Raw genomic sequence first — 20985 nt, forward strand, 5'->3', positions numbered from 1 at the left:
TTTTGTATTTTTAGTAGACAGGGCGTCACCATGTTTGCCAGACTGGTCTTGAACTCCTGACCTCCGGTGATCTGCCCGCCTTGGCCTCTCAAAATGCTAGGATTACTGGCGTGAGCCAACGTGTCCAGCCCGAGGCATTTCCTTTTTAAAGCTCAGATTTATTGAGGCATGGCTTATATACAATAACACTCATTTAAGTGTACAGTTGTATGAGTTTTGACAAACACATACAGTTGTGTAACCATCACCACAATCAAGATACAGAACATTTCTATTACCCCAGAAAGTTTCCTCATGTCTTTTTACAGTCAACCCATAACCCTGCTCCTGAATCCTGGCAGCCACTTATCTATGGAATATTTTCTGTCCCTATAGGTTTGCCTTTTTAAGAATATCACAGAAATGGAATCATATAATCCACAGATATGCATTTGTGTGAACATATATTTTCATTTCTTTTGGGTAATACCTAAGATTGAGACTGCTGGGTTGTGTGGTGTAATGTTTAATTTTACAAGAAATTGCCAAACTGTTTTCCAATGTAGTTGTACCTTTTTACATTTCCACCTGCAGGGTATGAGAATTCCATTTGCTTCGCATCTTTTCCAGTACTTGGGATTGTCAGGGTTTTCTTTTTAGCAGTTCTAATCGGTATGTAATGGTATTTCATTTGATTTTAGTTTGCATTTCCTTGATGCAAGTCAGTCTTTTTTTTTTCTGAGACAGAGTCTCGCTCTGTCACCCAGGTTGGACTGTAGTGGTATAATCTCCGCCCACTGCAACCTCTGCCTCCTGGAATTCACAAGTCATTCTTTGTTTTTGCTTTTGTTTGTTTGTTTGTTTTTGAGACAGTTTCACTCTTGGATCCCAGGCTGGAGAGCAGTGGTGCGATCTTGGCTCACTGCAACCTCCGCCTTCTGGGTTCAAGCGATTCTCCTGCCTCAGCCTCCCGAGTAGCTGGGATTACAGGCGCCTGCCACCATGCCTGGGTAATTTTTGTATTTTTAGTAGAGATGGGGTTTCACCATGTTTGCCAGGTTGGTCTTGAACTCCTGACCTCAAGTGATCCACCTGCCTCGGTCTCCCAAACTGCTGGGATTACAGGTGTGAGCCACCATGCCCAGCCACAAGTCATTCTTTTTTAATAAACAAGGCTTGTCTGGAGATGCAAGGATTCAAAATTTAGGGACCCTTGTGTGGAAACTAAAGTGGGTCTTTGGTGAATAATTTTCTGGAAACAGTTGTATGGTCTGCTGGCTTTGCTGGATTGAGATGGTGAGATCTTTCTCTGCCCCAGGTCTGCAGAGAACTGCAGTTCTTCCTTCTGGTCAGGAGAGGGCAGGAGAAGGCAGAAAATAAGCTGCCCCCGCTTCACTTTTTTTTTTGGCTTACCAGTCCCCGGCATCCAGAGTATTCGCATTTGCATGCATTATTATATTCATAGTTTTGCTCGAAAGTTTGCCTTTTCCTCTGAACCTAGTTAGCTGCTGCCTTGTGAGGCTTGATTCCCCAAAATTAACTTTGTGGACTGATTTAATGCCAAACTTAACCAATCTTATAAAATCTTCACCTGCCAAAGCATAACTAACCTAATTTAAGAATTGAAGTACCCAAACTGAGCTACCTCTGTAGAATCCTTGCTAAGTCTATTCTCCAGTGTCACCCCACAGAGCTTGTGTTAGGGGCAACCATGAGCAGCTGAGCTGCATGAACCCCTGGTCCTCCTCTTTTCTAACTTTGCAGGAACCAAAAGAGACTGAGGAAGGACTTCATGGGGGACAGGCCTCCAGACCCCCAGGGGCTACAGGCCATCCTCCCTAGGACCAGGGCTGGGGCTGCTCAGGCGGGGCACTGCACAGATCTCCTGGGGCTGGGGTTGCCAAGTGCCCCCAAAGACGTACTCCAGCTTGAGCCCCGGGCTCCCTTCTGGCAGTTGGAACCGAAAGGTCCTGAGGAGGGTGGCAAACATCAGGAAGAGCTCCATTTGAGCCAGCTGGTCCGCTGGGTACACACGATGCCCTGGAAACAGAGAGAAAAGTCAGAGGTGGCAGCTGTCCCTGTGTCTGTCCCACCACAGCCCCACCCACCACCCAGGATCCAGCTCTGTGCCTAGTACCTGCAGAGAATGGCAGGAAGGCCTCATTGGCCACAAAGTTTCCATCCTTGTCCGAGAAGTGGCCTGGGTTGAACTGTCGAGGGGTCTCCCAGCACTCAGGGTCGTAGAGCACAGAGGCCAGGTTGGGTAAGATGATGGTGCCCTGCAGAGAGATGCTGGTGTGGCTCAGGGAGCCTCAGATGGTACCCAGTACCCAGCCCTGACACTGAGCCACAGTGAGCTTGGAGAATACCCAGTGTGTTGGTGGGAGTAGTCCAGGGGCCTTGAGGAGACTCAGCAGCCGGCCCTCAGGCTGCCCTTCCTCCAGGCTCACATCAGTGAAGGAGCTGAGCAGGACACCCTCCTGGCTAAGGACTGCCCAGCTTTGTCCTGAAGACTCCCAGCCACGTCTAGGGACATGAAGCCATTGCCTCCTACAGAGAAGGCCAACAGCTGGGGGCATGTCTGGAAGGGGCCAAGGACAGCCCAGGACAATACACACTGGGGCAGGGGATGTGTGCACACGTGGGTGTTAAGGGGAAGAGACAGAACGAGGAGAAATGGAATGGCAAACAAGCAGAGAAAGAGGAACTGAGTGATGGAAAGACAGAGAGGAGACAAAGCTTCACTCTTTAGGGTTGGGGAGAGGAAAACATGAACCATAAGCCCAACTCTAACCTTCAACCTAACCCCAACCCTCACCTTCCCCCAAACCCAAACCCAAATCTTCCCTCTCACCCTCACCCCAGCCCTCACTCTATCTCAAAGGAGAAGTGAGTGATTAGAAAGAGAATCAGACCAAGCAGATGGGAGCAGGGTAACATCTGCTCCTTACCATGTGGGTCCTGGGCTGACCGGAAACAGCAAAAGGAGGCCAAAGTGGAGCCAGGATGGGGTCGGTTATGGTCCCCAGCCCTAGAACACTCAGCTCTGGGATTCCGGGGAAGGCCTCATACCCCAGGGCTCATTTACCAAATACCACAAAATTAAACCAGCTATCCCTGTAGAGACCAGAGGGCTGACTACAGAATTCTTGATTCTGACCAAAAAAAAAAGCTTGAAATTAAAAAAAAAAAAAAGCTTAGCGAGTTTGAAGCCTGCATTCTAAACAGAAACCAATAAAGAATGCAGAAATGGAGCAGATGCTGGCTGGTCGCAGTGGCTCATGCCTGTAATCCCAGCACTTTGGGAAGCCAATCAGGGCGGATCGCTTGAGGTCAGGAGTTTGAGACCAGCCTGGCCAACACGGTGAAACCCCATCTCTACTAAAAATACAAAAATTAGTCGGGCGTGGTGGCACGTGCCTGTAATCCCAGCTACTCGGGAGGCTGAGGCAGGCAAAGGTTGTAGTGAGCTAAGATCACGCCTCTGCACTCCAGCCTGGGTGACAGAGCAAGATTCCATCTAAAAAACAAAACAAAACAAAACAGAATGCAGAAATTGTTTTCAGGGGAAATTGTTCTTTTTTGCCGTTGTTGCAGTACGGCAGGCTTAGGCAAGGTGCCTCATCCTAGCCATGTGTACCAATAGGGCACCCAGACTTGCTCACTCTGTAGCTTTAAGCAGAGGTGTTGGGGAGGCCTGTGTTCTTGCTGCTGCCTGAGTGAGCTATAGATTTCCCAGTTCTAGTCATGGGAATTCCCCCATTTTCTCTACCTGGGATTAAGTAACCTCTGCATTGCAACAGTTCTTACTAATCACCTTCAGAGGAGGAGGCTCCTAGCAAGATGCTCTTTTCCCTCCAGAATTATTTGTGTCCTTTTTTGGGTGATGTTCTGGCCTCCTTGCAAAGGAGGATCTCAGCTCATGGAACAGGTTCAAGCACAGCCTATCCAGTATGCAAAAAGGACATCGCCCCCCTCCCCCCAACAACCGCCCTCCACTTCCCCAGACTGTAGAACCATCTACCTGCTGGGTACCTCCTGGGGTCGCTGTGCCAGCTTATGCCCAGTAAATGGCAGTTTGGAATTCACAATCAAATAGAATGTCTGAGAAGAGAGACAGGCTGGAAGTGCAACCATCGTATCAGGGACTATTGCTGTTGTCACGATCACTCAGCTGATGAAATGGTTAGGAACAGTTTAGGAATATCTGTAACATTTAATGATCTACTGTCAAGCTTTGATTCCACTTTCAGCAGACATCTCTCATCCAAGTTGTAAAAGCTCAGTATTGATTTCAGCTCGTTAATGGGCCCCTGGAGCCTTTATCACAGAACAAGTTCTAGAATCAAATTGGCAGGAATGAGCTCTTAATAAGGAAATTTCTAATCCCAAACGGCATAACACAGAGCAGTACCCTGGCCCCCTCTTTTTACCTTAAATTGGCACAGCTTCTAGACAACCTGGGCCTGGGTCCTTCTGCCATGCCAGCAGCAAGATGACCTGATGCCCTGGTCCTATCCACTTTCCCAGAGACTCTTGACAAACCTGTAAACTTGCTGGCCAATTTCTGCCAAGGACAGAATGACAGTGTAAAACATCTCCATTGAACACATTGGCTCACTTACCTAGAGTGGCATTTTCATATAAATACAAACAGCAGGGCATATGGTAGGAAAAGAAAGACATGCATTTGAAACTCAGCTAAGTCACTTACTAGCTGTGTTTGGGCGGTTTCTTAAGCTGCCTATGCTGAAGTTTCTCTATCTATGGAAAAGAAACAGCAACAAAGCATCCGAAGGATAAGGCTGCTGTGAAGAAAAAAATCTGTGGAGGAAGGAACCTCAAGTCTGGACAAATTAATAATAAGTTAATAATGGGGCTGGGCATGGTGGCTTATGCCTGTAATCCCAGCACTTTGAGAGACAGAGGCAGGAGTTCAAGACCAGCCTGGCCAACCTGGCGAAACCCCGTCTTTACTAAAAATAAAAAAAAAATTTAAAAATAATAAAAATTAGCTGGACGTGGTGGCACGTGCCTGTAATACCAGCTACTTGGGAGGATGAGGTGGGAGAATTGCTTGAGCCCCGGAGGTGGAGGCTGCAGTGAGCTGAGATCACACCACTGTACTCCAGGGCAGTACTCAGGGCAGAGCCAAAGCTCCTTTCCGAGGAAAGTCTCAGGGCTCCCGCCACCACCTCTACGTGCAGAGGCATCACCCTGCACCAGGGCACCAAGATGAGTCGCTCTGTTTCATTTTCATTAAAATGGCAACCTCACCACCTACACGTTTGTATGTTACCTGTTGCAGGAAGTCAGGGACCCCGAACGGAGGGACTGGCTGAAGCCATGGCAGAAGAACGTGGATTGTGAAGATTTCACGGACATTTATTAGTTCCCCAAATTAATACTTTTATAATTTCTTATGCCTGTCTTTACTGCAATCTCTAAACATAAATTGTAAAGATTTCATGGACACTTATCACTTCCCCAGTCAATACCCTTGTGATTTCCTATGCCTGTCTTTAATCTCTTAATCCTGTCAGCTGAGGAGGATGTATGTCGCCTCAGAACCTTGTGATAATTGCATTAACTGCACAAATTGTAGAGTATGTCTGTTTAAACGATATGAAATCTAGGCACCTTGAAAAAAGAACAGGATAACAGCAATTGTTCAGGGAATAAGAGAGATAACCTTAAACTCTGACCGCCGATGAGACGGGTGGAACAGAGCCATATTTCTCCTCTTTCAAAAGCAAATGGGAGAAATATCACTGAATTCTTTTTCTCAGCAAGGAATATCCCTGGGAAAGAGAATACGTGCCTGGGGGTATAGGCCTATAAACGGCCCCCCTAGGTGTCCCTGTCTCTTATGGTCGAGGCTATAGGGGTGAAATAGACCCCAGTCTCCCATAGCACTCCCAGGCTTATTAGGAAGAGGAAATTCCTGCCTAATAAATTTTTGGTCAGACTGGTTGCTCTGAAAACCCTGTCTCCTGATAAGATGTTATCAATAACGATGGTGCCTGAAACTTCATTAGCAATTTTAATTTCGCCCCAGTCCTCTGGTCCTGTGATCTCACCCTGCCTCCACTTGCCTTGTGATATTCTATTACCTTGTAAAGTACTTGATGTCTGTGACCCACACCTATTTGCACACTCCCTCCCCTTTTGAAAATCCCTAATAAAAACTTGCTGGTTTTTGCGGCTTGTGGGGCATCACGGAACCCACTGACATGTGATGTCTCCCCCAGATGCCCAGCTTTAAAATTTCTCTCTTTTGTACTCTGTCCCTTTATTTCTCAAGCTGGCCAATGCTTAGGAAAAACAGAAAAGAACCTACGTGACTATCGGGGCGGATTCCCCGATAGTTACCCCAGTTAGCCTTGACTCCCAGGATACACACCTTTGTGTAATCCCCTCCCCTTGAGGATAGGATGGATTTAGTAACTCACTTCTAACAAATAGAAAATGGGCCAGACGCAGTGGCTCACGCATGGAATCCCAGCACTCTGGAAGGCCAAGGTGGGAGGATCACTTGAGCCCAGGAATTTGAGACCAACCTAGGCAACATGGTGAAACCCCATCTCTACCAAAAATTTAAAAATTAGCCCATTGTGGTGGCACAATGTGGTGCCTGTAGTTCCAGCTACTCAGGCAGCTGAGGTGGGAGGATCACCCAAGCCTGGGAGGTTGAGGCTGCAGTGTGAGCCATTATTGTGTCCCTTCACTCCAACCCAGGCAACAGAGGGAGACACTGTCTCAAACAACAACAACAACAACAACAACAACAAACCCAACAAATAGAATATGGCAAAAGCGGCCGGGTGCGGGGGCTCACACCCGAAATCCCAGCACCTTGGTAGGCTGAGGCAGGCCGATCACTCGAGGTCAGGAGTTCAAGACCAGCCTGGCCAACATGGTGAACTCCATCTCTACTAAAATATACAAAAATTAGCCAGGCATGGTGGCACATGCCTGTAATCGCAGCTACTCGGGAGGCTGAGGCAGGAGAATTGCTTGAGCCCAGGAGGCAGAGGTTGCACCGAGCTGAGACTGCACCACTGCACTCCAGCCTGGGGTGACAGAGTGAGATTCTGTGTCAAAAAAAAAAAGAATATGGCAAAAGCAATGGGATATCACATCTAAGATTAGGTTACAAAAAGACCGTTGCTTCTATTTTGGGTGCCCTCTTGCTTGCTCTCTCTGATGGGGGTCAGCTGCCATGTTTTGAGCTACCCTATGTAGAGGCCCATGTGTCAAGGAACTGAAGGTCTCCAGCCAACAGTTCATGAGCAACCGGGTCCTGAAGACCTCCACGTAAGTGAGCTTGAAGTGGAGCCTCCCCTAGGGGAGTCTTCAGGTGACACTGTAGCCCCAACAACAACTTGATGGTAACCTCATGAGAGACCTTGAGTCAGAGGCATCCAGCTGAGCCACACCCATTTTCCTAACCCTCAGAAACTGTGAAATGATAAATGCTGTTGTTCTAAGCCACTAAGTTTTGGGGTAATTTGTTACACAGTAAGATAGGTAAGTAATTCAACATCTGTCATCTAAGATCTGCAAGGCTCCGTCAACAATACAGAGCGCCATTGTACCGAATGACACCGTGGGCACAAAGCCCTCAGCACACAGCAAGCCTGGGCAAAGAGCAGGTGTCATCATGTTATTGTCCAGCTCATGTCAAAAATCTGCTCGGAAAGCTGTCTCAAGCTGGATCACCAGAGAGCTATCATCTTCAACTATGCTCGAGACCAACCTGGGCAACAGGGTGAAACTGCATCTCTGCAAAAAAACAAAACAACAACAAAAACTACGAAAATTAGCCAGGCATGGGGGCTCATGCCTGTAGTCCCAGCTACTCGGGAGGGTGAGGTGGGAAGATGGATTGAGCTGGGAGGTAGAGGCTGTGGTGAGCCGTGATCGTGCCAATGCACTCTAGCCTGGGTGACAGAGTAAGACTCTGTCTCAAAAATAAATAAATATTGGCCGGACACGGTGGCTCATGCCTGTAATCCCAGCACTTTGGGAGGCTGAGGCAGGCAGATCACTTGAGGTCAGGAGTTCTAGACGAGCCTGGCCAACATGGTGAAACCCTATCTCTACTAAAAAATACAAAAATTAGCCGGGCGTGGTGGTACGCACCTGTCATTCCAGCTACTCGGGAGACTGAGGCAGAATAGGTTGAACCTGAGAGACGGAGGCTGCAGTGAGCCAAGATTGCGCCACTGCACTCCAGCCTGGGTGACAGAGCCAGACTCCATCTCAAAAAAAAAAAAAAAAAGAATAGAGGTTAAAAATAAATAATTATTTATATAAACTTCAACTGTGTTATTTTGGCTGACTGTAGGAATGAAAGGAATTTTATCTCTTAAAAGGAATTGAGATAAGAAGCAGCTGCCATCTTGAAGAATATTTCTGCATCTTTTAAAAACTCCTGCTTAAAGCACTGCCACTACATGGTCCACTGGCCCACAAGAGAATATTGTGAATGATGATCCTTGTCATAACTTACAGGCATGTGATAAGCCAAAGCTTTCCTGACACAGGCATGCTTCCTTTTATTACATAATAACTCATAATTAATCGAGATTTCCTTTTTTCCCTTCACTCCAGTGAAATTCAGACTCGAGTTTTATGTGCATATGTGGCAACTGTTCTTGATTTGACTTATTTTTATAACTTTCTTCCTCTCTCCTTATTTGGCACTTGTTTTCTTAACCTTGCTATAAAATGAAAGAAGCAAGAAAGGCATTTCTGCTAGAAACCAGTTTTAAGGAGATAATACAAAATGCAGACCAAGCCTAAGGCACATAAATTGCAAATGGCCTAAATGTTCACCAACAAGGGTTAAAATTGCAAAACATCCATTTGGTGGAACATTATGCAGCCATTAAGAATGACGTAGATGCCCAGTGTGGTGGCTCACACCTGCAATCCCAGCACTTTGGGAGGCCTAGGCGGGTGATCACCCGAGGTCAGGAGTTCGAGACCAGCCTGGCCAACATGGTGAAACCCTGTCTTTACTAAAAATACAAAAAAAAAAATTAGCCAGGCATGGTGGCACACCTGTAATCCCAGCTACGTAGGAGGCTGAGGCAGAAGAATCGCTTGAACCTGGGAGACAGAGGTTGCGGTGAGCCGAGATCACACCACTGCACTCCAGCCTGGGAGACAGAACAAGACTCTGTTTCAAAAAAACAGCAACAAAAACAAAACAAAACAACAAAAAATGGAATGATGTAGAGCAGTGGTTTTCAAAGCATGGTCCCTGGACTCACAGCATCAGCACCACCTGGGAGCTTGTTAGAAAGGCAAATTCTCAGCCCACCCTAGACAGATAATGTCTAGGGGAAGAGTCCAGCAGTGTCTGCTTTCACAAGCCATACAGGTGATTCTGATGTACCTGGAAGTTTGAGAACCACTGCTATAGAAGAATCTGAATATTAAATGCAATGAAGGATTCAGAATGATATATTCAGCAGAATTGCAACTATGTAAACTATATGTGTGCAAAAAAAGATTGGAGAGTGGTGGGTTATCATGTCTGCAAAGGTTATCTCTGAACAACAGAGAACTTTAAAAATTTTTAAAGTTCTCCCTCAGTGAGGACATTCACTCCCTCAGTGAGTACATTCTTTATATTATACGTTTTTTTTTTTGAGACAGAGTCTCACTCTGTCACTCAGTACGGAGTGCAGTGGTGCAATTATGGCTCACTGCAGCGTCAACCTCCCGGACTCAAGCGATCCTCCTGCCTTAGCCTCCCAAGTATCTGGGACTACAGGTGTGCGCCACCATGCCTGGCTAATTTTTTTTTACGTTTTATTGAGACGGGGTCTCACCATGTTGCCCAGGCTGATCTTGAACTCCTAGGCTCAAGCAATCCTCCCACCTCAGCCTCTCGAAGTGCTGGGATTGTAGGCATAAGCCATGGCACCTGGCTACATTCTTTTATAATCATAACCCCCATCCCAAACGCCACAGAGAGAGAGAGAGATTAAGTGACTGATAGCTGGCAGGTTGGCAGAAGCTATAGCAGATGGCTGTGCTAGGCAGGAAGGATGCTTTCTGCAGGCACGGGGTTGGGTGTGGGGCTGCGTAGGGCCACCTACCTTGCTCATGGGATAGCTGCACACACGGGTGGAGGTCACACACTGGCACACGGCACCCACGACCACGACGCTGCTGAGGCGCTGCACGTCATGGAGGACAGCATGGTGTAAGGCAGTCGCTTGCGGTCTTCATAGCAGACAACCGGGGCAGCACCCAGCACCTCGTCCAGCTCCATCTGCACCGTCTCCGCAGGTGGCTTAGTGTGGGTCTGGGGAGGGTGCCTGTGCCCTGGCCCCCCCATCCTCCCTCACCGCCTCCGTCCCCACCCAGGACACTGCTGCCGAGGCTTGCGGCCCTTAGGTCACCCCAAACCACCCTGCCACCCCTGGTCTCACAGGAGCAGACCCTTCTGTGAGGCAGAGCTTGCTTCTTATGAACAAGGTTTTGTAGGGTTTACTCCTCCAGGGGGCACTGGAGGGAAGAGAGAGCACTCAGATTTGAGAACCTGCTATGTGTCAGGTGCTCTATATGAACAGCATTATGGCCGGGGGCAGTGGCTCACACCTGTAATCCCAGCACTTTGGGAGGCCAAGGCAGGTGGATCACCTGAGGTCAGAAGTTCGAGACCAGCCTGGCCAATGTGGTGAAACCCCATCTCTACTAAAAATACAAAAAAATTAGCTGCTTGTGGTGGTGCGCCTGTAATTCCAGCTACTCAGGAGGCTGAGGCAGGAGAATCACTTGAACCCAGGAGGCAGAGGTTGCAGTGAGCCAAGACTGTGCCACTGCCCTCCAGCCTGGGTGACAGAGTGAGATACCGTCTAAAAAAAAAAGCATTATTATGGAGGAGGGACTGTTGTCTCCATTTTACAGATGGAGAAACTGAGGCTCTAACAGGACAGGTACTTTTGCCCAAGGTCACGAAACTTGTGGCACCAGATTTGAATTCACGTCCTAGTCAGTTTGTCCTTGAGAGAAATCCAGCTACATTTTCCCCTCCACAGTTGTGATCTTGAGGTGGACATCGGCACAGGGCCTGGCACTTAGTAGGTGCTGAATCATTACTGAATGAGTAGAATAGTGTTGTTCATTGTACACTGGGTCTGAGAGGTGGAATGACTTGCCCAGCATTACACAGTAAGTAGCAGGGTGGGAACTGAAGCCCCTCCTGTCTGACTCGAAGCCATGAACACTTCCTGTACCACAGTGGCGAGAGCAGGACCCACCCCTGGGGCCACAGAGCAAGGAGAGTGATGGAGGCAATGCCCGTGGCCCAGAAGCCCCATGCATGGGGCAGTCAGCCAGAGTGTGACCAAGGGCCCCTCACCCTGGACAGCTCCTTGCTGGATCATGTGGATGAGTGCCCAGCACAGGGTGGTGGCTGTGGTGTCGGTGCCTCCCAGAAACAGGTCGATCACCAGCTAGACCAGGTTCTCCTGGGTGAATGTGGAGACAGGGTCATCCGTGGCCTGGCGAGTCGGGGGTGGGCGAGTGGGGGGCGCAGCTCCAGGTCTAAAGTTCTCTCCTGACAGAGCCCTGGGGTTTTCTTGAAGCCTGATCTGAGACCTGTGCAGCCAGAACTTGAGGTTCCAACCCATCGAGAGGGCCTGATTCTCAGGACTGCATTGATGTTGGTGGGTGGCTGCCCTGGTGTTCTGGCCCTGACATCAGCCAGGTCTTCTGCTTCCCACCCTACCCGTGTCTGCAGAAGCCAGCCCTGCCCTGGGAAAAGGTAGGGAGGAAAATGCTGTTTTAACTCACATTTTCAGGGTGCTTTGGAAGCTTGTAGATAGAGTCAAAGATGAGAAACTGAGACCATGGCTTAGAAAGGAGGTGCTCAGAAATGAGGTGCAGCCCAAAAAGACGGCCCCTCCTTTCCTGAGCAGCTGTTCCAGGCTCACCTTGGAGATCTGGGCCAGGTAGCAGCTGATGAAGTCCTTGGGGGCCTCCGGTGCCCTGAGTTTGTGCCTGGTGATCTCCTGGCGGATTAAGCTCCGCACGACCTCTTGGTACCTAAATATCTCCTGGTGGGGTCCTGGGAGGTGGCAGAGGGCCCAGGGAAACACGTCATACAGCTGTGGAGAGAGAGGCCCACCCAGGGCCTACTCAGGAGCTAGCCTCTGAGTCGGGGGGCTCCAAAGTGGGCTGGAGCCTTTGACTTGAGTAACCCGGGGCTGCCTCTCATCTGGAGACTCCCCAAATAATTTAGACAGAAATGAGAGCTGTGGTCAGAGCAGCTGTGCTTAGGGCTTCGCTGGGATGTTGCAGGTGTTGCAGGTCCAGAAAGCTGTATTTCCTAGGATATAAGCAGCCTCTGATTCCTTGCCCATGCATTCATGCTGAACCACAACAAAGGTTTGATGCTCTGAATGTGTCAGCTCACCAGGCAGAAGCCACGGTCTCCCTCCTGCCCACCTTGCACCCTCCCTGCCAGGCCCTGGCTGAGGCCCCTGCCTGCCTCGGGCCCTTAAGGTAATGGTCTGCACACCTGCCTCCCCAAAGGCCAATTACCCGGCGCCACACAGTGCTGACAAAGGCCAGGCCAAAGTCGATGGCTTGAGTCAGTTCCTGGAAGATGGGATCCTCCAAGAGGAAGTGGTGGCCAAACACAAGGGCCCCGATGACTCTGACTGTGGACCTGACAATGGATACCTGAGGGTCGAAGGGTCTACCTGAGGGTAGAGGGGCAGGGCTCAGGACGAGGAAGCACGAGAAGCACTACCCTGAGCACCCATCTGATCTCGTATCTAGTCGCTCATTTACTAACTCAGTCCTCCATCCCCATTCCTCACTCATGCACTCAGCAAATGCTTACCAGCCGGGCGCAGTGGCTCATGCCTGGAATCCCAGCACTTTGGGAGGCTGAGGCAGGTGGATCCCCTGAGGTCAGGAGTTCGAGACCAGCCTGGTCAACATGGTGAAACCCTGTCTCTACTGAAAATACAAAAATTAGCTGGGCCTGGTGGCGCACACTTGTAATCCCAGCTGCTTGGGAGGCTGAGGCAATAGAATCACTTGAACCCGGGGGATAGAGGTTGCAGTGAGCCGAGATCGTGCCACTACACTCAGCCTGGGCAACAAGAGCGAAACTCCGTCTCAAAAACAAAACAAAACCAAACAAACAAAAACAAAAAAACCCAAGTGCTTACCAAGCACCTTCTACGAGCCAGGTCAGAGAGAGGCATGGGAGACAGACAACAATTTGAATGACAACAGAATAACAACAGAATGTGGGGCAGGTATGGCACAGCAGGGAATAAAAAAGGTTTGGGGGCCTGGCATTCAGGAGGATTTCTCAGGGCAGGTGACCGCAGCTGGTCTGGAGGAAGGAACAGTGGTTTCTCATGGGGAGGGAAGGGACATGGGCTGGGGCGTTCTGGAAGGGGAAATGCATATGCCAATGGCTGGAGGTGTGAGACGCCTTGGATGATTTGTTTGTTTGTTAGTTTTTCGTTATTTTATTTATTATTATTTTTTTGAGATGGAGTGTTGCTCTGTCGCCCAGGCTGGAGTACAATGGCATGACCTCGGCTCACTGCAGCCTCCTTCTCCCAGGTTCAAGCAATTCTTCTGCCTCAGCCTCCAGAGTAGCTGGGATTACAGGAACGTGCCCAACACACCGGGCTAATTGTTTGTATTTTTAGTAGAGACAGGGTTTCACCAGGTTGGCCAGGCGGCTCTCAAACCCCTGACCTCAGGTGATCCGCTCGCCTCCGTCTCTCAAAGTGCTGGGATTACAGAGGGGAGCCACCGCGCCCGGCCGCCTTGGATGTTGATGGAAAATCCCCAGCTGTCAAGGAGGGCTGTGGCTTTCCAGTGACCTTGGCCATTCCTGGACCTCTGTCTACCCACCTTGGAGAAACTCCCACTCAATGGAGCTTAAAACGGCTGTTAACATTCTGAGGCTTAATGGACACACACACGCCTATGCAGTGAAGCTCGCCTGTTCTGCAGTGGTGTGCGTGTGCGTGGGGAGAGGGGGTGAGGGTAGGCCTGCCGCCAGCCTGCTACTTACCCTGCTCCTGGTGGAAGGCTTCTGCCAGCTCTGCTGCCTCTTTCTGCAGCTGCACCTCCAGCGCCAGCTTGCCTAGGCCCAGCCCTCAAATCATCACCAGGCAGAAGCGTCTCTTTTGCCGCCACGTGTGCCCGCTGCTGCAGATGATGCCTGGGTCCGGGACGGGGTGGGGTGGACAGTCGCCGGCCCCTCCCAGCCTCCCAGGCTAAGACCACTTGGCTCTCACCTGGGCCAGGCCTGGAGGGCAGACCCCAAAATCACCTCTAGGAAGATGCTGTGTCCCAGGGCTGAGGGGCATTTGAGGGAGTGGTCAGTGAGCTTGGTGCCCTCAAGGTGGTCTCAGCTATGCCCTCCCCCAGTCCACCAACCTGATTTTTCCTTTAAAAGTCCCCACAAGAAATGGAAGAGGAGATAAACAATGCAGGGGGCTGGGCGCAGTGGCTGACACCTATAATCCCAGCACTTTGGGAGGCCAAGGCGAGTGGATCACCTGAGGTCAGGAGATCGAGAACATCCTGGCCAGTATGGTGAAATCCCATTTCTACTACAAAAAAAAAAAAAAAAAAAAAATTAGCCGGGCATGGTGGTGCCTGCCTGTAATCCCAGCTACTCGAGAGGCTGAGGCACAAGAATTGCTTGAAGCCAGGAGGTGGAGGTTGCAGTGAGCCGAGATTGTGCCACTGCACTCCAGCCTGGGCAACATAGCAAGACTCTGGGTCAAAAAAAAAAAAAAAAAAAGAAGAAGAAGAAGGGGAGGAGGGGTTCTGGGGAGAGGAAAGGAGGGAACAAGGGCATTTGCTGAGCCAGGCACTGAGTGGGCACTCTCAGGTATTTTGGCCACTTAATCCTCTCCTCACATTCTCAGGATATAAAGCCATCATTATCCCCATCTACACAGGAGCCCACTGAGGGGCAGAGAGTGAGGCCGACTTGTCCGGGGTCCCAGAGCTGGCCAGGGCTTGGGTTGAGACTTGAATCCAGGTCTTTCAACTCCCAGAGCTGGTTCCTTGTCATACCACCCCCACCCTCACGCAGGTCCTCCCGGGCAGTCCCCTCTCTGTTAACAGCTCTGAGCCATCCCCGACTCCCTGAGTGTAGTGACCATCTAGCCGCCTCCCCCTCCCCAGCAGGAGGGGCAGCCCTGCCTCGTTCTCCAAACAGGTCCTGGAAGAGCGGGGTGAGGGACCTGCCGGAGAACTGCTCCGAGTTGGAGACCAGTGCTTCCTTCACTGCCTGGAAGCCACTCAGCACCGCAACAGGGATCGGGCCCACCCACACGGTGAACACACTCTGCGCCAGCTGTGGAGAGATGGGGGACACTTACTGCAGGAGCACCTTCTCAGAGTGCCTCCAGCCCCGTTCCCCAGGCAAGCCAAGCCCTGGGTCACAGGTCCCCCGTGCACTTGGAATAGTCAGGGCCCATTAATCCTGGGAGGTGGAATGTTCTACCCATTTTACAGATGATACTAAATAACCAGTTTCTCAAGGGCTTGGTGTCCCACGTGGCCCTACATATTTTGCTTGAGTCCACCCTCAGTATAAGTGTGCAGGTAGGCAATTTATCTCCATTTTATGAGTTTAAAAAAACAGAGGCCAGGCCGGGCGCAGTGGCTCACACCTGTAATCCCAGCACTTGGGAGGCCAAGGTGGGTGGATCACCTGAGGTCAGGAGTTTGAGACCAGCCTAGCCAACATGGTGAAACCCCGTCTCACTAAAAGTACAAAAATTAACAGGGCTTGGTGGTACACGTCTGTAATCCCAGCTACTTGGGAAGCTGAGGCAGGAGAATCGCTTGAACCCGGGAGGCGGAGTTTGCAGTGAGCTGAGATTGTGCCATTGTACTTCGGCCTGGGCAACAGAGCAAGACTCCGTTTCAAAACAAAACAATAAACAAAACCCCCCCCCCAAAAAAAAACAGGCCAAAAAAGACAGTAAAAGATGAAGACCTAGAACCCAGGTCTCCTGACTCCCAGTACAGTGCTCTTTCCACTGCGTGGGAAGCCTGAGGATCATAATTGTCTGATAGCACCAACCAGATATTTTTAAAAAATTTGTTGAGTGTGAATAAGAAGAGGGCTGAACATGGCCTTAGGAAAGACAGTGTCCTGCCCACCATCATTCTCAGCAGCACCCCCGTCCCACCCACTCAATCCAACAGCGCCCTTCAGCTGAGGCTCCAGCTACCCTGGTGGTGGCTTTGTGAAGAGATTCCTTGAGTAACATCACTTGAATGTGCCCTTGTGGGGGTCCCATTCGCCCCAACTCCCATCTCAAGTGGCTTTTCAGAAAACTTCTTCCAGCCGCACACAGCGCTCTCCTGGGGTTGAGCTCTGTTTAGTGGTTTTCGCCATCCTGTTCCATTGGCAGTGGACTTCTCCTGCACTCAGAATTTCTTAGATTAGACTTCTTAGATTCTGCACGAAGTCCACAATTTCTGCAATCCCCCTACCACCCTGCATTTGACAGGCGAGGAGACTGAGGCTCAAAGCCTCCCAGCTAATGAATGGTAAGACCAGGATTCACCCCACACGTGTCTGACCTCTGTTCCTTCTTTCTGTCTCCAGTGCCGCTGGTCTGAGAGAGAAGAGGGGTTCATCTCTCCACCCCTTTAGGGCCTCCAGCTTGAGCACAGGCTTCCTACCAGGAGCAGTGTCTCTGGGTGCAGCTGAAAGCATAGCTGCCACAGGTTTCCAAGGATGGGGAAGGGGAGTGGGCCAGGAGGAAGACAGCTCCTGTCCCAGCAGAAGGTGCCAAGTTTCAGGAGCAGGAAGGAGATGGCCAGTAAAGCCAGCCCACTGAGCAGGGAGAGCATCTCCCTGGTCCTGTGTCTCCTCTCCTCACTTTTGCTTCTCGGTCCCAAGGCTCTGACACACTGTGGCCACCACTCTCTCCCCGCTCTCCCAGGCGCCTGGCCTTGCTTTTATGCTGGTGCTCCCAGGCAGCGTTGTGGAGGGAGGCAAACCCAGGAGCCCTTCCCCAGTGGAGTAAATCCATTGGGTCACACCAGTCACACCCGGGCCATGCCACTCACCAGGGTGGCAAGGCTGTGGCCTGGGACAGGTTGGGATACCTTCACTCCTATATCAGCATCATCCTCACCTCTGGCCCTCGGAGCTCATCCCTGGTGAGGCTCCTCACAGCCTCTTCGTGGCAGGGTCAGCTGACTGCATGGCTCAGCTCAGGGAGGCACAAGGGGCAGGCAGCCGCTAGCAGTGGCAGTGTCTCCCATCAGGACATGCTCTTCCATCTCAACACGCCTGAGGCTGGGCTCCTACTCCTGCTCTCCTCCGCCCAGGTGCGCAGCAGCCTTCCTGAGGTCTCTTCAGCTTGTGCTGAATCCCCATGTTTCTCTGTAGCCTTCTCTCTGTCTCTCTCTCCCCTCGCCCCCTCTGCCTTCTCTCTCTCTCTCTCCTCTCTCTCTTTCTCGGTTCTTTCTCCTGCCTCAGCCTCCCGAGTACCAAGTGCTGGGATTACTGGCGCCCACCACCACGCCCAGCTAATTTTTGTAGTTTTAATAGACATGGAGTTTCACCATGTTGCCCAGGCTGGTTTTGAACTCCTGATCCGCCCACCTCAGCCTCCCAAAGTGCTGGGATTACAGGTGTGAGCCACCATGCCTGGCCCCTTTCTTTCTCCTTTGTTTTCTTTCTTTCTCTCCTTCTCTCTTTCTCTCTCTCTCCCATTCATTCGTTCGTTCTTTTTCTTTTTTTCTTTCTTTCGTTCTTTCTTTCCTTCTTTCTTTTTCTCTCTCTTTTCTTTTTCTTTCTCCCTCTCTCTCTCTCTCTCTCTCATTCTTTCTTTCTTTCTTTCAACAGTGTCTCACTGTGTCACCCAGGCTGCAGTGCAGTGGCATGATCATAGCTCACTGTAACCTCAAATTCCTGGGCTCAACCAATCCTCCTGCCACAGCCTCCTGAGTCTCTGGGACTACAGCGGCACCACCATATTCAACTATGTAGCCTTTTCTTAGGTTTCAACTATCTTGGAACCAGACTGCTGGAGTTTAAATCCCAGTTCTACCTCTTACTGGTTTTGTGACCTTGGGCAATTATTTAGCTTCCTCTTGCCTCAGCTTCTTATTTGTACAATGGAGATAAGATCATTTTAGCAAATTGCATCATAGAGCTACTGTATCAATGCCCAGCAAGAGAAAGATGTCACAGTCCAGTGGGGTACATTGAGGATAGTTTAATTAAGAGACTGTTTGCAGGCCTGGCACAGTGGCTCACGCCTGTAATCTCAGCACTTTGGGAGGTAGAGGAGGGCAGATCACGAGGTCAGGCGATCGAGACCAGCCTGACCAACATGGTGAAACTCCGTCTCTACTAAAAATACAAAAAATTAGCCAGGTGTGGTGGTGTGTGCCTGTAATCCCATCTACTCAGGAGGCTGAGGCAGGAGAATCGCTTGAACCTGGGAGGCAGAGGTTGCAGTGAGCTGAGATCGCACCACTGCACTCCCGCCTGGGTGACAGAGTGAGACTCCATCTCAAAAAAAAAAAAAAAAAAAAGGCTGTTTGCAAAGATGTGTTAGGGAATCCATAGGCATAATGCCAGTCATGACAGAGACCCATTTCCACTTGAGGCTTAGAGAGTCAAGGGACAGTGTTCAGTGGGTACAGAGTTTCAGTCTGGAAAGATGAAAAAGTGTTCTGGAGATGGATGGTCATGATGATAGCACAATGATGTGAATGTACTTAATCCCACTGAACTGTTCATTTAAAAATGGTTAAAATGGTAAAATTTATGTTGCATCTATTTTACTAAATTTTTTAAACGTCAAGGGACAGAGATATCAGAGGCCTGGAGCCCCTACCTGTTTGGAGAGGTTGTTAACAAGCGTCTGCAGTTCCCTCTGCTCAGAGCACCTCACCCCTGCCTCTCCATCTCTAGAATTTCTACCTACCTTATCTCAGGTTGGTGTGATGATAACAGTGCTTACCCCACAGGGCTGCTGGGGGATAAGCTGAGCTGGTGTGAAAGTGCTATGGATTGTGCTGTGGAAGTGCTATTTGTACTATGCTTGTGCAGATAGTAATACTGCTGCAATTTCCACAAACCCCTGCCTTCTGTTTCCAACAAATCACGTTCCTCCCTCCTCAAAATATTGCTGAAGAGACTGCAGGCCTCTGAAAGCTTCACTAGCTACTCTGCCAATCTCTACTACCTCCAAACACACCAACCATCTCCCACAGTGGCCCTTGCTTTGTTCTGGGCTGAGACTTGCCCTGTTATCACTGCGTTCGCCCTGCCTTGATTACACAGCATGAGCAGTTCAAGGGCAGGCGCCAGTTCTCACTTTCTTCGGGTTTATAGGCATGAGCCACCATACCCGGCCTGTAGCTGTTTCTTAAAGTTTATCATCCAAAAGGAGATTTGCCTGCTTAACATTTCCAAGTGTGTTGAACTTTGACAAACTTCCTACCCTCCCTCCGTGCCCAAGGGTGACAGCATGCTGGCAGCTAAGGCTGGGACACGGTACTGGGAACAGAGACTACCCAGCACAATGGGCCAGGGTGTGATCAGATTCCAGGGTGGCAGGTCACAGGAACACAGATTTGGAGCGGAGGCCCTGGGTGACCGGCTCCTCCAGCGCCCAGCCAAGGCCCTCCTTGTCTGATTGTGAGCTGCGGCCTCCTCAGCGAGCAGGTGGAGGTGGGCCACACAGTCCCCTTACAGGAGTTCCCATGCAGAGTGGCTGACCCTGTGGCAGCCCCTGTCCAAGTTGCACCTTCCCCCTCAGTGATATCCCTATGATTCCAGCCACGCCTGCCCCCCAGACCATGGGCCTCTCTGTTTCCTCGTTTGACTTCTAGGCCAAGAATGGACAACACTCAGCCTCTGCTCCTCTAAGAACAACTCAGGCAGGGCACAGTGGCTCACGCCTGTAATCCCAACACTTTGGGAGGCTGAGGTGGGTGGATCACCTGAGATCAGGAGTTCGAGACCAGCCTGGCCAACATGGTGAAACCCCATCTCTACTGAAAACACAAAAATTAGCTAGGTGTGATGGGTGCCTGTAATCCCAGCTACTCGGGAGGCTGAGGCAGGAGAATCACTTGAACCTAGTAGGCGGAGGTTGCAGTGAGCCGAGATCACGCCACTGTACTCCAGCCTGGGTGACAGAGCGAGACTTCGTCTCAAAACAAAACAAAACAAAAACAATTCAACTAAGATGACAGATGACGCGGCTGCGCCCCTTCCCTATATGAGGTATTTCTACACCAAATTTCTAAACCTATCCCCTCTACAGCACGGTGAAGGCTGTTATGTGAAGGCTTCATCCCCTCGCAGATGAAGGCAAGGCTCAGCAGGTGGAGTGATTTGCTCAAGGAAGTGGGAGGGCGGCCACAATTCTACCCAGGCCTTCAGTCTCCAAATTCAGTGTTCTCTTTCCACAGCTGCCTCCCAGCTGTGACAGGCTGGCATTCTCACAAGGAAGGTTCCTATAGGCTAAGAGAACACACACACGAGGAAGCAGAGCTAGTCACACTTCCAGAGGTTCCGGCCTGGCCTCAGAGGCCTCTGTGTGGCTCAGGCTGCCCCCAGGCCTGGCGTGTGCTTCCCGCCTGAGGCTGCCCCAGGGCCTCAGAGCTGGTGTATTCTTTCTTCTCCTCCCTCGTCTGTCTGCAGACCCCATCCAGGGGAGAGCCCCTTCCATGGCCCTTGGAGAAACAGTGGTTAAGGAATGCTGGATCGACAGCTTTAGCCACGGGCCTGTGCCCGGGCAGGGGCCGTTTCCCATAGCAGACTGACCCTCACTGTAGATCCCGCAACACCCCCTCCTGTGGATAGATCTCAGAACAAAAGGACACCCCTTTCCCCTTCTAGAGCGACCCAAACCCAGTACCCACTCCACACTCAGTGCCTGGAAGTTGCTCTGCCCCACACCCCCACTCCAGCAAGGTAGGCCCACCCCCTACTTCTACCTGACT

The 20985-nt window shown here is 50.5% G+C and overlaps 1 protein-coding gene across 1 annotated transcript; it reads right to left on the reverse strand.

The window, feature by feature from the left end:
• Positions 1 to 1801: 1801 nt before the first annotated feature.
• Positions 1802 to 16863, reverse strand: LOC109026135 (cytochrome P450 2J2-like). Its single transcript, XM_063703471.1, is given in 10 exon segments — positions 1802 to 2019; positions 2117 to 2258; positions 10095 to 10198; positions 10201 to 10291; positions 11349 to 11504; positions 11937 to 12110; positions 12547 to 12707; positions 14051 to 14122; positions 15196 to 15349; positions 16693 to 16863. Coding segments are annotated over 10 exon segments (1443 nt in total).
• Between the last annotated feature and the right edge of the window lie 4122 nt (positions 16864 to 20985).

Source organism: Gorilla gorilla, chromosome 2, assembly GCF_029281585.2.
Source record: "Gorilla gorilla gorilla isolate KB3781 chromosome 2, NHGRI_mGorGor1-v2.1_pri, whole genome shotgun sequence".
NCBI lineage: Eukaryota > Metazoa > Chordata > Mammalia > Primates > Hominidae > Gorilla > Gorilla gorilla.